General features: G+C 39.3%; 1 protein-coding gene across 2 annotated transcripts in view; it reads right to left on the bottom strand.

The window, feature by feature from the left end:
- The window catches only part of LOC108004018 (uncharacterized), a 340,152-nt gene that overhangs the window by 303,031 nt on the left and 20,744 nt on the right, over positions 1–16,377 (bottom strand). For both annotated transcript variants that reach the window (XR_009832502.1, XM_028669815.2), the window contains exon 2: positions 1,960–1,999. Coding sequence is in view for 1 of the 2 variants with exons in the window: in XM_028669815.2 (XP_028525616.1) it covers positions 1,960–1,963 (4 nt within the window). In the remaining variant the exon portion in view is untranslated. The remainder of the gene's footprint in view (positions 1–1,959; positions 2,000–16,377) is intronic.

The raw sequence follows: 16,377 nt of genomic DNA on the forward strand, positions 1-16,377 counted from the left end.
ACTCTCTCTTTAAATTCCAAATTTTACTCCTTCAAATAAGATCCTAAAAAACATCATCATTTATACAAGTTCCTCGGTTTTAATTTTTAAATTTTATATATATACAATCATTTATCCCTTCGAATCTATCTCATTTCAGATTAATTAAATTATCTCATCATCAGAGGATTTAGAGGTTATGTTCAATAATTTCACGTTTTATCCGTGTCATTCAAAGTCTTCATATTCCAAAAAAAAAAAAAAGAAACGCATACTCTTCGTTCAAATTTCTCCTCATTTTTCCAATTGAATTGCCAGAGATATCGGATATTTATCCGAATCTTTTGTTTCATTCACATTTGTCGTATAAAAGACGGAAGAACTTTGGAAGGAGGAAATGGAAGTCGAAACGGGTCACGCGTTACCACTAAGGCAAATTGAACGGTCCGGGAGTGGGCGTCGCCTCGCGAATCCTCGCGTTTAAACGGAAACACGTGCACAAGGCAGTGGTGGGCGTTGATTTACGCGTCTCTAATTGTTATACTTCGAATGGAACCGTCAATTAACCTGGTATAGCTCATTCGCGTGTTCTTTTGCGGCCTATCATTGTCCTACCTCCACCTAGACGAGATCTTGGAGATATTCTTAGTGGTGAACCCTGCCACTTGTTCCCTCCTGTACGAGCGCAGCAAGCGGTCTTATACATGCGCACATGGAAGGACACGGTGTCTCCTCTACTAGGAGAGCCTGTCTAATGGGAGGTGCACAAACTACGTAATTGCTCGAGATTACAGGCTCGAAAGACCTCCTCCGTGGAGGCCACGTTGTGCTCCACGGACGGTAGTTAAGCTGCCTTTTCCTTCGTCGTTCCACCGTAATTACCGCAAGGTGCAAACTCGGAAAATTTTTCTCCTTGCCCCGATCGTTCCGTGTAATTCTTGGTTGGCTTGCGTGGTCGCCGTGTTGTTTAATGGAACGTTAGAAATGGCTTGTCTGCTTCTCGAGATAGACGTTTAAATCTGAACGCTTGTTAAGACAATGGGCTGATATATTGATAAACAGTGAAAACAGTTTAAGTGATTCTACAACATGATTCTTTTTTCTCTTTTCTTTTTTTTCTTTTTTTTTTTTTTGTAAAAAATATTGAATCTTGATGTTGAAGGAACGGATCAATGGAATAGAAAATTATGAAAGTACATAAATTTTTCTGAAGCGTTTGATTAGTTTAAAATTGTAAATAAAGAAATGTTGTCAAAATACACGTATATCTACTAAAGCATTTTAAACGATTCGAATCTTGAAACTATTGAGAACGTTGGACAGCATATTGATCGAGTAAAAAGGCATAAACGACTGTTTAGCTGTTTCAATATGTAAGATGACGCCTACGTTTCCTCGCATTTTATATTTTTCAAACGTATACGAGACGTCCTTACGTATCTGCTGATTAGCTTAAAAATGGAAGTTTTGGCGCCTCGATGACTGCACCTCGAACGGACGTTCGTAATCGACTATAGAAACAGTAGTCTTTTGGAGGGTGGCAAGGGGTTTGTTTGGATTCCGTAATGGGATTCAAGTCTCGTGCTTGCGCAACGAAACATTCATATGCTTGTTACTCGACGCTTCGGTCATTCAGAAGAAAAAAAAGACAATGGTTCAATGGGTTTTCTATAAATCACGCGGAATATTAATCAAAGAACCAAAGGAACGAAATTTGTTAGTACAAAGCTGAACAGCATAAATGAAAGGTCTACGATTTAATTGATTCGAACAAAACATTAAAATAAGATGTCTTACTAAATATTAATTGCACTTTATGAATAGACGATCGATACTAGCGCCACGTGACCGTTAACTACCATTATTCCGATATACCCGATATTCTTACATATTTACTTTATTTATTTACCTATTTATGCTTCTACCTTAAAACCACAAATATCATTAAAATCTAATTAATAGATAATTATTTTCACTCACCCATTTTTGTCACGAAATTTCAATCTTCCTTCACTTTGTCCTGTGAACAAAATATATACAAAACATTAGTTTGCAAGTAACCGATGAAAATTCTTTTTAAGTACCAATGCTTGATCGATTTAATACAATTTCGAAATTATTCCCTAATAGAAAGTTTCTCGTAGAAGAGGCGATTTTTAGTCCCGCCTCAAAATCAAATTCGACGATTGCACAGAAATCACGGGGATTTTCTATCGAACCACGCGATTAGACAGATTTAAAAATTAGTCACCGGGCGCAATTATCCGCGTTTAAACGCGGATAATTATGGGCCAATCGGGAAGAATTTCCGGGCAAAGGGATACGCGTGGATACACATAGGGGGAAAGAGGTTATCGAGGAAGAATTTGGGAACAGACAGCTGCCACTTACGGTGGCGTCACGACTTTCGGCCCTTCGGGACCTTTCTAGGGACTTCTTTTCCCACCCTGTAATTTCCGCCTTCCCTGAAACGAGATATTTTCTAAAATTGCACATTCTGGATCACCACCCTGCAGGCGTCGCGCCGCGTTGATCTCTTTCGGATCGGTGTATGGTCTTTTAAGCCGTTAAATTAACGGAATCCGCCGCGATCTTTTCCCTACCTTTGTGGAACTGTTGCGTTGAAGACGTGGAAGATATTTGAAAAGGAGATGGATTGATTCTCTTACAATTAGCAGAGGAAAATTTGGGGAGAATTGAGATAAGATATGTTTGGTTAGAAGAAATATTTGTAAATAGTTATGTAAATAGTCTAAAAATAATTACAATTCTATTATTTTATTGAAATTTTATTATTAAAATTGAAAGGAAAAATTCGCAGCATAATATTAACGGATTGTTTCGAAAGTGAATATTTATTTTCATAATTTAAATCTACAATATAGGAATTAATATAAGTATTCGTTGAATGAAATTTTCTTTTTTTTTTTAGACCTTAAAAAAATAGAAGAAATTTATATATTTATGCACATGAAAGATAAGAATCTTTTCTAAAGGCCTTTTAGAAAATCTCTAAAGCATCTTTAAGAATTAACTTCTTAAGAAAAAAAAAAAAAACCAAACTTTAAAATGGAAGATTGGTATCGTCAAAGTAAAAGATTTGAACGGTGATTAGTCAAAAGTTATCGTCAGATCTTTCCAACTAAACGTTAAAATGTCTATCATTAAGTCACGAGAAAAAGAAAGTTTTAAATTATATATTTTCCCCGTTTATAATTTTAATTTTAAAACGACGCCGTACTTTTGGAATCGTGTCGTTCGTAGCATGGTGATCAACCAACGCGGCGATGCAAGAGTGAAGCAGGATTTATACTTTTGCGGAAGAAGATGAATCATCTCTCGTAAGTCGATGTCGAACATCGCTTTTTGCGAGATAAAGCTTCTTTCGATGCGTTCGCTCGGCCGATTACACAGTCAAGCCGAAGCGTAAAACGTTGTACGAAATCCAGACGTGACTAATGTTAACGCATTTCGTGCAGGAAATGGCCCCGCACGAAACGACCAAGACTTTTTCATCCTCCTCCGCCCATCGTCCTACGTTCGAAACCCGACTGTGCTCCGAAAAAGGGAGCGAAGCACCAAAATACGATCGACGAGCATTCTTTACCAGTCAGTTCTTTCGAAGGAACTTCGCGACATTCACTCGAACGCACGAGAAACAATCTAATTTTTCAACAATTCAAGTTTCTCGAATAATTGTTATCCGATTGAATTTTGATGTTCGTAAAAAAATATTTGGAAATACTTTGAGAAAGATTTCTGAATTTCATATATCGTTAAACGAGAGTACGATCTTTACTTTCTTGACACGAGAAACATTAAATTTGGTAAATTTTAATTCTAAATGTAATTTATATAAAATCCTAATTTAACAATTTTTGTTATTTTTTTTTATAGGTCAATGCACTCTCAGTGCCAAATCGCATTAACACAACGCGTCCAAAACAATTCGACCTGTTTACGGTCTCCTGTTTCCATTGTTCGATCCTACGCTCCTGGAAGGCGAACAGCCACCCGGTAGTGGTGCTTCCTTACAATCCCATCGGGAAAATATTGGATTACAAGCTTTGACGTTTACCGACCGTGTTATATACTCGCGGCCTTTTCTAGGCCGATATTTCGTGACGAATTCTCGAAAATTAATGTACCATAATCTACGTACGTCGATGAGTATCAAAATATCCATCAGAATATCGTATACACTGAGATATACAAAATTTGGAACCTTTGCTGGAAGTCGATCTTGAAACATTCAATTTGTAATAATTTTAATCGAAGAAAATGTCAAAATCCAGAGGATTACCTATATATAAATCAATTTAACCTACAAAAATTTGTTAATCTCGTAGAAAGTTTCAGTATAGAAAACATTACATATATTCTTGACTTTAGAATAATTCTTAATTATTCAAATAAACCAAGAATCCCAAAATTTCTTCTACCCAACTACGACAAAGACTCATGGATCAAGAAACCCTATTCTAAATAAAGCAAAAAAAAAAAGAAAGAAAAAGAAAGGGGGAGGGAACACAACACACAGCCGCGACAAAGATTTACAGTACCAAGGGAGATGATTTATGCGTTGGAATAAAAAAAAACCAAGCTATTTTTTGGCGCCTGGGCCTCGAGTTCCGGGTCCTCGCTCGCTCGCTCGTTCGCCACGATAATTTCGATTGAAGTCACGGGGGCGAGGTTTCCTGTTTCCGTGATTCACGACCCTGACACGTGACGGGTGCTTCCTGGCGCTCACGACACCCGCGTATCCCACGCCTCCGTGTCCAGGATGTCCAGGAGCCGGCCAGATATCGGCGCGACGCGTGTCTCGACGTCGACGATGATTTCAGGCCGATTCGTATGCAACCTGGCCCCCGTCACCGATTCATTAATAAATGGTTTATTGCGCGGCGACTTGTATCCCTCCTCGACGCGATGTGAGGAAGATTCGACGCTCGAGGAAGTCGTGTTTTACAGAGGTCTAGTCAGCTTGGACTACCGCTCGCGACATGTCAGGATTTTAGATGAACGAGAATCGGCTGATTGAAAGTCCGTCGACGTAGATTCTTAGGATTTGGGAGAGGTTCGGGCAAAGAGTCGAGATCGAAGATGATGTAGGTGTTGTAAGGTATTGTGTACTACTAGTGCTACTAGTTGGACAGTAAATAAATCTTCATTAACGATAGTCAAGCACGTATTTTTCATTCAAAGTGCAACTTTTCCTATTTTCTTCTTCCTCAAACTTTCTCAAACTCAGTTAGATATTACATATTGCTAGTGCTATTACTTGGTACAATAAATAAATCTTCATTAACTATAATTAAATACGTATTTTTCATTCAAAACGAATCAAAATGCAAATTCGTCCATTTTCTTTCTTCTTCTTCCTCAAACTTTCTCAAACTCAGTTAGATATTACATATTGCTAGTGCTATTACTTGGTACAATAAATAAATCTTCATTAACTATAATTAAATACGTATTTTTCATTCAAAACGAATCAAAGTATAACTTGTCTTATTTTCTTCTTCTTCAAACTTTCTCAAACTCAGTAAGATATTACATATTGCTAGTGCTATTACTTGGTACAATAAATAAATCTTCATTAACTATAATTAAATATGTATTTTTCATTCAAAACGAGTCAAAGTACAACTTGTCTTATTTTCTTCTTCCTCAATCTTTCGCAAACTCAGTTAGATATTACGTACTGCTAGTGCTAGTACTTAGTACAATAAATAAATCTTCATTAACTATAATTAAATACGTATTTTTCATTCAAAAACGATTCAAAATGCAAACTCATCCATTTTCTTCTTCTTCAAACTTTCTCAAACTCAGTAAGATATTACATATTGCTAGTGCTATTACTTGGTACAATAAATAAATCTTCTAACTATAATTAAATACGTATTTTTCATTCAAAGTGCATTATTCTATTTTCTTTTTCCTCAAACCCAATAAAAATTCAACTGAAGATGATTTAGATATTGTAAGATATTACGATATTAATGCTATTAGTTGGTACAATAAATAAATCTTCATTAACTACTTAATTAAATATTTTTAATTCAAAAACGATTCAAAATGCAAACTCATCCATTTTCTTCTTCCTCAAATCTCCTCAAACCTCCTCAAACCCGGTAAAAATTCCTCCTCGAACAAAATTCCCCTTTTTTAGCATCTGTAAACCGCGCCCAACTCGAGCCCCAACAATGCCCCATTGGCAAGAGTCCATCGAGGCCTAGTTATAAATATTCTTTTACAACTTCCTATCGTCTTCCAATAAATCTCCGTGGCAACGGCCTCCTTGAAACCTATCCTACCACCATCTTCGCGGCATTCGAGGCGGACACGGAGGCCAGCTATATCGGCCAGCCATTTACCCGGTGTAAACGTCTCGGGGAGAAGAAGAATGGTGGAGGGACGGGAGGGGGAGGCAGGAGGGAGAGGGAGAGGTAAGGTGCGAGAGGCAGCCAGGGCTCGTTGGAAAGGGGCGTAAAAAGGGACGGGGGCGCAGGGGGGCGCCCGCGGGTGCGGGTGTCATTGTTGATATACAACGCGGTAAGTACGCGATAAGTAGAGCCCATAAATTCAGCCAATCAGACGAGCCGCCTCGCGCCAAGACCTGGCCACCCCGTTTCCCCACGGCTCCTCGGCCGCCTCTTCACCCCGTGGCACACGTGGCAGCCGCTTTACTTATGCGCGGCCACTCGTGTACAGGTCGGTCCACATTACGTGCGTGCACCTAACCACGCGAGCACCGACTCCTACTCCCACGCGAAACCGGCCTCGCAACGGGGATTATTTATCTCGGCAGCGGATCGATGCTCTACACGGGGCCTCCATCTTGGTAAACCTATACGCAGCGTGATGCTGGAACGGAGAGCGTGCGCAAATCTTCGAGTATTTAACTTAACCGATTGCTTTTATCGGTGGTACTAATGAAACATGGTTGGATAAGAAGCGCACGGTGGAAAGTTTGAATGGAAATGGTATTTCCACTACGAATGACACTATCTACTATATTAGTCTCTGAGTAAAATTGATTATCGATAATATAATTTTAATGACATTTAAACGACATTTAAACTGGATTCCTCGTAGCTCTGATGACTAGATCTCTAAAGGCAAGAGAATCCTTTAACGAGAGAAATCTCGAAAGGACATTAATCGCCAATGATCTCGATGCAGTCATCTCTCTAACCTCGAAATAAGATTAATAAAAGGGAAGATTGTAATAACTCTTATTTATATTCCATCTGATCTTATTGGCTTTCGTGTATTCTCGAGTATGTTTATTTTGAAAAAATTCCTCCCTAATAATTTTCTCATTCCCCTATCGTCATCGAATTGGCGCAACACGTGGCCTGATATAAAGAGCAACCTTTTCCCCCGCATAATTAATGCAATCAAGGGCAGAGGTTACTCGGAAAGATTCGATTCCTCGTTCACGTAGCCGCGATAACTCACGATCGTTAATCCCATTGGCGTATTAGTAATCTTTAACTCAGGCATGACCCCGCGCCGTAATATCTCTCCTCATTAATTGCAATTAAGTAAATCCCCGTGGGCACGACCGGGGCGCTATATCGCGCCCTTTTCGCGAGAGACTCTTCGCAGATCCAGATGTGCACTCGGACTGGTCGAGTGCATTGCACTCACCGGTTGCGCGCGTTATATCGCCGATCGTGCGTTAATTACGCAGCGGGGAGAACGTTTATCTCGAATTATTTTGGATAAGGCGAATCGAATTCGTGACGCGGCCGCATTTGCAGCACGAGCTTCGTGATCGCACCTGTTGGAACAACTATACCTTCCAGGCTCGATAAGCTTTGCAAATAAGTTCGCCTCCAGATAGCGAATCTTTATTTTTTTTTTTTTTTTTTTGTTAAGAATTTGTTTAAGGACACAAATTTATCTGACAAATATAAATGATGGGAGAAAATTTCATTTGGATTTGATCTATGATTGTCTAAAGATTTAAGTTTTCTGTAAATACTTGAAAAAAAAAATTGTGGTTTAGAATAACATGCTGAATTTTAATTTCGTCTTTTAATCTTTTTTAAAATACGTGAGTAAAAATTAGAATATCTTACTTATATCAAGAAAAATATTTAACTCACGCATGGTAAATTAAATAGATTCAATTATTCTTACTTTAGATTTGGTTTTTTTATTGGAATATATTTAGAATATGGTATAGAAAGAAGAAAGTATAGAATGTTGTAATAAAAAAACAATAGAGTAGACAATTATTTCTACATAAATTTGCGACTATAGATATCGCGATTTTTATAACGGTGAGTTTACAGCAACAAGTGTAATCTATAGTCTATTTAAAATTACTATATTAATCTCTTTATCGTATATAATCTAATTTTTTAATAAGTTTCAGAAATATTCATGTTATAATTTTTTAAAATCTATTTTATTATAATAAAATGGATTTAAGCAGAAAAATTTTATGACGATCAAGATCAACGATTTCCAGAATCGTTACAAGGAAGCAATTTTTCATTCTTTGCTCGGAGGCAAACTTGCTTTATATAACAGTATAACTTATTGTTAGAAGGGAGGGGCATTGATCGAGTGCATTTTAACTGGCCGTAAACGGCTTCTTTTTCACTGTCAGCTCGAGATAGAAGAGAAATCTCAAGAACTCGAACCGAGCAATTATTAAAATAAAAAGAAATTCTCGTATCCTCGAGCAAATTCGATTAATCAAGACGTATTAAATCGACGTATATTAAAATAATTTCATTTACCTCTCTTATTATATTATACGAACAAGGATATTTCAACAAACGATAAATTTCCACATTTTCGATTTTAGTTTCTTTCGATTCCCTTTCCAAGCAAATATTTTCAGAAAATTCAGGGGAAAGCTAACAGATTCAGCGTTCCATAGCATTTTCGATGGAGGCTTAGTCTAATCGCGGCAGATAATCCGGATAGAAAGTGTCGTAGATTATTGAAACATTCGCCTTGTTGTAGGAAAGTTCAGGAAGTAAAAGGGAACACCTGGCGGTGTGCAAACATTCTGGAAATAGGAAATGCAAATCTGTCGATAGATAATTGCGTGTACGTATACTCGGAGCGTGCGCCTGCCCGCTCGTTATTATACTTCTCGTTTGTTTTCCCTGTTCTTGGTCTCTAATCCTCGACCACAGTGTGTACACTGTACCGTTGTAAATTATTCGAGTGGGAAAGGAAACTTCAAACACGCCTAATCATGTGGTTGATAAAAAGCAAAAGGGATAAGGGTATCATGAATGCAATATCCGAACATTTTTAAAATTGTCACAAAAATAAAAAAATCCACCAATCTACAGACAATTCCTTCTATTTATCAAAACCAAAATTATCCTATCTCGAAGAAAAAAAATAATCCAGCCAAAAATCAAAGGAATCACTCTTAATCCTTAATTTTTGTAATTACTTATCAAAAATAAAAAACAAATTATCAACTTACAATTCCTTTTTCTTCCCAAAACCACCCTAACTCGAAGAAAAGAAATAACTCAGCCCAAAAATCAATGGAATCATTCTTAAAAGGATCAAAGGATCTTCATAATCACGCATCCTATTTATTTCATCACTCTAAAAATTATCACAAAAAAGATAAAAACAATCCATCTACATACAAATACAATTCCTTCTATCTTTTGAAAACCAAAATTATCCAATCTCGAAGGGAAGGAACAACCCAATCCCAAAAATTAGAGGAACCATTCTTAATGGGTTAATTCCTTCCTACCCCCGTGTAATGGATTACGCCTTATACGGTTATCAGGCTGTCGTTGAGCGTATCGGGTGTCCCGACGTCCTTACCTGTCACACCCCCCTCTCCCCCTGTGCATAGAAGTTGCGTGCAATCTACGGGCCATTAGCCACGATCCCCTATAAGCGGCACACGCGATACACGCTCGGAATATCGAGTGTCCTCCCCCTCTCCCTCCTTCTCTTCTCCCTTCTTCTTTCCTGTATAACCGACCGTGCAAGCGGAGAAAGAAGCGAAGGAATCAGGACACACGAGACACTTCCTCGGTGTACGGACATCGCATCCTTTCATCACCCTTTATTTACCCTATCCCCTCTTTTTAACCCAGAAAAATTCTCTCGCGCGACGAGATGTGTCCTTTTCTTCGGGGCGGGCTGGCGAAGAAAGGGGAAGGGGAGACGACAACCGGAGGAGCTGTGCATGTGGCAGCTGTGACGGCCCTCGTCACGTGGCGCACGTGCAAGTGCAACGAGAGCTAAAAAAAAAAAAAAGAGAGAGGGAATCTCGAGGTTTGAAACGGGAGAACGAGCACAGCCGGCTCGAGGGGGGGCTGACCACGAATATTTTCAACCGGGCTAAAAATGTATGCAGAGTTGCGTAATCGATACTATAGTTAGGTTGCGTTGGTTGGTAAAATTTCCTGTTATTTTGTGGCGGTGTAGTCTCATTGGTTTATTGTAAAAAAAAAATATTTAATCGTTTTGTCGAAAAATACATCGATCGTATAATTCGATTATATCGTTACGAAGAGCCACGGCGTGGAACATCAAGGACAACTGTGAATCGCGACATAGGAAACGACAGCACCGGCTGTCATTGAAATATCAATTACGCGAAGTCGCTTTCCGGATACGGAGCAGAACGGTTTTCGTGTTTCCCTCTCCTCCCCGAAACAGAATATCGTTCAATAAAGTAAATACATATAATTAAATTAAATGTCAATTGTAAAATTGTAACGAGATATTCACTAAGGAAATATTTGTTTATTTCCAGATATCAATTCACGAATCAAAGGTACTGGAGAAATTTTCGAAACACTTATTCGAAATCCATTTCCATTATACCGAAACCAGTATCGAAGCCGCATACATCATCTCCTTAAAGGAACCTGAATCGACTCCCGCCAATAACGCTTGAGCCTCGGTTTGCCACTTTTTCCTCTCACGGTGCCCTCCGGTCGAAATATATAAATTAACGCACTTATGCAGCACCCTCGGGCGGTTACCCTTTGCTACACCTGCGTTCGGGGCGCTGAGCGCTGACAATTACCCGGCGATCGATGTATGGCCCCCGGGGGTGAGGATCCAAGACCTCGAAAACAGCCACGAAAACGAGGAACGGCCGTGCTATTGTCGAGAGGGAGGCCACGGCGCCTATATATATATATATATATATATATATATATGTATATATGTGGCAAATTGCACGTAATTGCCGGCCATTTGTTTGCAACAGTGCATAGTCTTCTCTCCGTAACGCAACTTCCCTCCACTTTTCTTTTTTTCCATCCGATTTTTTCTTCCTCTCCCATTTCCCCTCGCCCATTCTCCTCCCCTCCTTCCCACACACACATATACACATACAGATATACGTACACACAATTGCGAACGAACACGAAATTGCGACATGCATCACATTGGCACGCTGAATCGACTCTGGTTTCCACTCCAGATTTTCTCAGGAAGAGGACGATTTCCTCAGCCCTATGGATATTCGTAGATCATCTTGTTGTTGCTCAGTGTTTCGGTGTGGGTAATAGGTTCCTTGTAAGCTCTTTTTCCGCGAGCAAATTGCCGGCCCGCTACGGATGGATTCGACACGAAACGAAATGTTTTTGCACTTTTAGTCCACGGCAAAAAAAAAGTTTCGCGTACTACTAATGGCTCGTTGCGACGGGCCAAGATGATCGCGTGGAACAGCTGCGGGTTTTGTGGAAATTTGTTTTGTTGTTCGTCGAACGATATTATTTCCTTTTCTTTGCCGGTTTTCTTCACAAACGTAAACACGGAGATGGATCGAAACTCGTGAAACTTTCTAAAAAAAATAAATAAATCCATGTTTTTTTAAAAGAAATATCATCTCTCAAGATTATTCTCATGCTCTGTTACGCGCCGACTTTTTATTCCAAGAAACTCGATGACGCAACGGGTAGTTACGTTTATCGTACCCGGACACGTATTTGCACTCGAGCGGATTGCGAACTTGAGGAATCACTTAAGAGGGATCCACTCTCTCGAGCCGCGTACGCTTTTGCATATTACATTGTAATATCTCTTCCGGCGTGGGGAGGCGCGCGAAACGTCTACTTCTCCCCCGTGAGGAGGGGGGAAAAAAATCGAGGCGAAGATCGAATTTCTGCCGAGAGATCGTCGCCTCGGCGATATTTTAACCCCTTATCCGTGGCGAACCGACAGGAGCGAATCGGCCGTGACTTTATTATCGTCGCGTGGGCGTAGCACGGCCATCCTGACAACTATTCGCGCGCACGCGAACAAATGCACCGTCTCTTACACGGCTTCTAGAGGATTCGATTCCAATAGCTGTAACGATCCACGAATCGATCTGATCTTGATCCAATAATCGGTTCGAGGAAATCGGGCCCGTAGGTGTGACACGATCGCTTTGCTTTCTCGAAGCTAGCTGCTTCGTGCTATCCGATTTCCAAAGGTTAAATCGTGAAAGTTGGAAAGGAAATATATCGGCGTGTTGCGTGTTGATGTGTTTTATCAAATGATCAATTCTTTTTTTCTTGAACCGTTGAAATAAAGAAGAGGAAGAAATGTTTCTTCGCTTCGATTCTCTTCTCTGTTTTGCAAAATTATCATTTTAATAATTTTCCGTTTCCTTGAAACAATAATAATAAAACTTCTCCTCTCCGCATCGATATTCTCCGCAAGACTCTATTTTTACCGCTCAATCGTAAATCACTCGTTTTTATCCACCCCCCACAGCTTCAGCTCCTTCGACAACGAAAACCCACTACTCAACCACTGCGTATAAAATAATAACTACGCCTCTGCCGATTCTTTATCCAGCCTCCTCCAAAGGTGTCCGCGAGCTGTGCGTCCCCGCAGGGTGCGTATATCTGTCAGACTCTCCGCCGCCAGAAGCAGGAGAAACAACGGAGCGCATCAGTCCAGAAGAAGAGAAACGAAACGAAGAAAAAGAAAAAGAAAGAGAAACAATCCAAAATGAAGAAAGAAAGAACGAAAGAAAGAAAGTATTTGACGAGGCCCTAGCCGCGAAACAAAGTACAAAACTTATTGTTGCGTTTTCCCTTTCGTAAATTCGCGGCAGCCTCGCGTGGCCGTGAGGGGTGGACGATTTACAAAGGTGGACGCGTGTCTTTTCGTGGGGAAGGAGCCGACCGTGGAGCGTCGGTCGCAACCCATTGGGCAGACTGGAACGACGTAGCCCACGCAACGGGCATCCATCAACGGTCCCAAACGGCAAAGGACTTTGTCGAGTAATGGCGACTCTACAAAAAAAGTTTCGACCCCTTGTGCACCGGAGGAGAACACGCGTGGACACCGAGAGGAACGGAAAGAGAAAGCTCAAGACTGAAGAATCGAGGGAGAACGAGGGAGTGGAGGTGGGAGGGGGTACGGGTCCTGGGACGATTCTTAAGGGCCTCATAAAACCGGCAAAGTGCCACGCCGCCACCCACGTGCCTTCTCGAGAAGCGAGAAAATACGTCCAAGACGAGGCAGCTGGTGTATCGACCGTCTCTGCCTCTATTTGACTTTTTTCCCCCTCCCTTCTTTTTTTCTTTTCTTTCTTTCCTTCTTTTTTCTCCTTTTTTCTTTTTTTTTTTTTAATTTCGACGATACACGAGCGTACGAGTTTAGGCTGTCAGCGTGAGGAGAGCGATCGCGCAGCGGGAAACAGGACGAAGGGGGCGCGTGGATCGAGGCAACGAGCTTTTCGACGCGAGAACAGCGAAATTAGCGGGTATCGGCCGTCTCGTGTTAGGTAGGAGAGACGGTGTTTCGCTTTTGAGCGATTGAACATGGCTGGTGTCGAGGAAGTTTGGAAATTTAATACGCGTGGCTGTTGCGGGGGCGGGTATGGACGGAAGCGTTCGTAAACCTTTTCAATTATTTATTCTGTGGCAGGTGAGATCCGCTCACCGTGTAGGTAGAGAGATATTTACTTATATTGCGTTCGATTTGCATCTTCCAACGTGGTTATTTAAAATGTATTTCAAAGTGATAGAAAGAAAGAGAGAATTGAATTTCACGTTGGAAAATTTTTTTTACGCGAGAAGAAAATTTAAATGTCATATAGCTCTTCTAATCATTTTTTTCTTTCTTTTTTTTTTTTTTTTGCGAAATATACAAAAGGTTAGAAGAAGAATTGAAAAGAATTCGCTAGTCTCGCGACTATTTCCTCGAGGAATTTATTGTTCGCTATCTTCTATTTGTCACTTGAAACGGACCGTCTGAGTGAATCGACCATCCACCTCTTTCAGACAAGTGACCCTCGAGAGCAAAGGAGCACCGAGGCGCGTCAAATCTTCAGAAAATAGTGAATGAATTGCCACTACAAAGTCGTTTCTTCGCCCCAAGTGTCCCTTGCAGCGATCCATTGACGATGATTCCTTGGATCTTGAATGAATTTCGCGTTTCTCTTCTCGACTCGAGGTACCGTGCTTTTTTTGTCGAGAAAAGATTCGCGAAGACACAAGGAAAGGAACGTGCAAAAAGAAACGGTGGCGATACGATGAAACGATTATACACGGTCACATCCAGATGCAACCACTTTTAAAATCTGGAGTTTTAAAACATTCACAAAGGAAAAATAATAAAAATAAAATATTTGAATGGATAAAGATAAGAAAATAGAAGACGTGTTATTTGAGATAATTTTGAATAATCTTAAAAATATTTTGTAAAATTTAAGAAATGGAATAATTGAAAGTTGGAAATTTAAAGAATTTAAATAATTGGAAATTGAATAATAATTTTTTAATAATTGCTACTTTTTAAAAATATTTCTACTTTGAATAAATCTTTTAAACTTTTGGTTAAACTTCTACTTTATTTTTCTTTCAAGTTCTCTCCAAAGAATATAGTATAGCTGTGTATATAAACTTCTCAATGAACTCTAAAATATAGTATAAGATCAGCAGAAGTATCTTTAGAAGAGGAAAACTCGACTTCCCAATAGCATATTCAATAGATGTGAATGAAAACAGCAATAACCTTTACCCATTTCTCGAAAAGCCGCAAAATAAAGGAGGGAAGCAATTCTCTGAGGATACTAGGTCTAACAATTACTTAACCAATAAAAGAACGATGGGTGTCAATTCACCTCAAATCGTCGTACAATAATGTCCGTCACGGAAGAGAATTTCGCTTGCAGCAAGAACGTTACAAAATGGTTGGTTGCAGATGGACCATCTGTCAAAAATGAACTTTAAGCATCAATGAACTCCAAAACCGGGGGCAAGATTTATCCTGAATGACTTTTCATTCAGGAATCTTGCTTTATTCTATTCGAAACGATCCTCAATTTTCTCGCTAAATTGTGTTCATTGGAATTGGTTTCATTTTTCTAGATTTTAAATTTTTAAAAAATGAAATCCTAAATGAATTTAAATGAACTCGTTGCTTGAAAGAAATATTTGTGAATTTAAACAATAGATAATAGACGATAATAATAAAACTTTTTGCAAATACAAAAGGAGAACCACTGGTTTAAAAGGGCGCAGAGGGAAAACCAAGAAGCATAATGTCTTTTATAGCGGCGAGCAATTTGAAAGTGTGACAATGGGAGGAACCGGAACGCCTTCTCGACTTCATTGAAATTCGAGTGCACTCAACTTTGAGTTTTGTGACAATGCAAAGGCTATATGACTCCGCTAAAATCGTCGTTTACTATACATTTCATAAAATACACGATGTATTAGCGTTGAAAAAGCTCGATAAAAAATAATTTAAAAAAAATAATCATTTATCACCTTTAAAACTTCAATTTCAATTTAAAAACCAATAAAAATTCTGAAGAAATTTATCGATATAATGATTATTAATATATTTATGGAATATCTTTGAAGGATCGAAAAGCCAAAACAAACGTAAAACCTGATAAAAAAATGTTGATCTATTAAGTCATGAACGATCGAGATTTGCGTTAAATGAAACGAGACGGAGATAGAACGAATAGCGCGCCGCACAGTGGCGATGCAACGAAGTCAACGCTATCTCACTCTACGGAGTAGTCTCACTTTCACTAATGCGAAATTCTCATATATCGACATTTTTGCATAACAAATCTCGCTCGGTTTGTTTTACATTTTTTAAATTATTTTTAAAATATTTTTAAATTATGAAAAACGTTCTTTCATAGAGTTGACAAATTCAAAATTTCTGTCCTGTTCAAATAAATCCAAAAATAAATTCAATTCAACACAGATTCATATATTTTCCACGATTAAATATTGAATCTTGAATCGCTAAAATATCTAAACCACGAAATGCTCCCACACTTTCCAAAAGCACAGAAAAAACATTGAAAGGGAGGAAAGAATCGCGACGGCAAAACAATGGCTCGATTTCAGCGAGGCGGCGAGAAAACAGGGTGAATAAAAAATTCTATTCTCCGTGGTACTCCCCTAA

The sequence above is a fragment of the Apis cerana genome, linkage group LG13, assembly GCF_029169275.1.
Source record: "Apis cerana isolate GH-2021 linkage group LG13, AcerK_1.0, whole genome shotgun sequence".
Lineage (NCBI taxonomy): Eukaryota > Metazoa > Arthropoda > Insecta > Hymenoptera > Apidae > Apis > Apis cerana.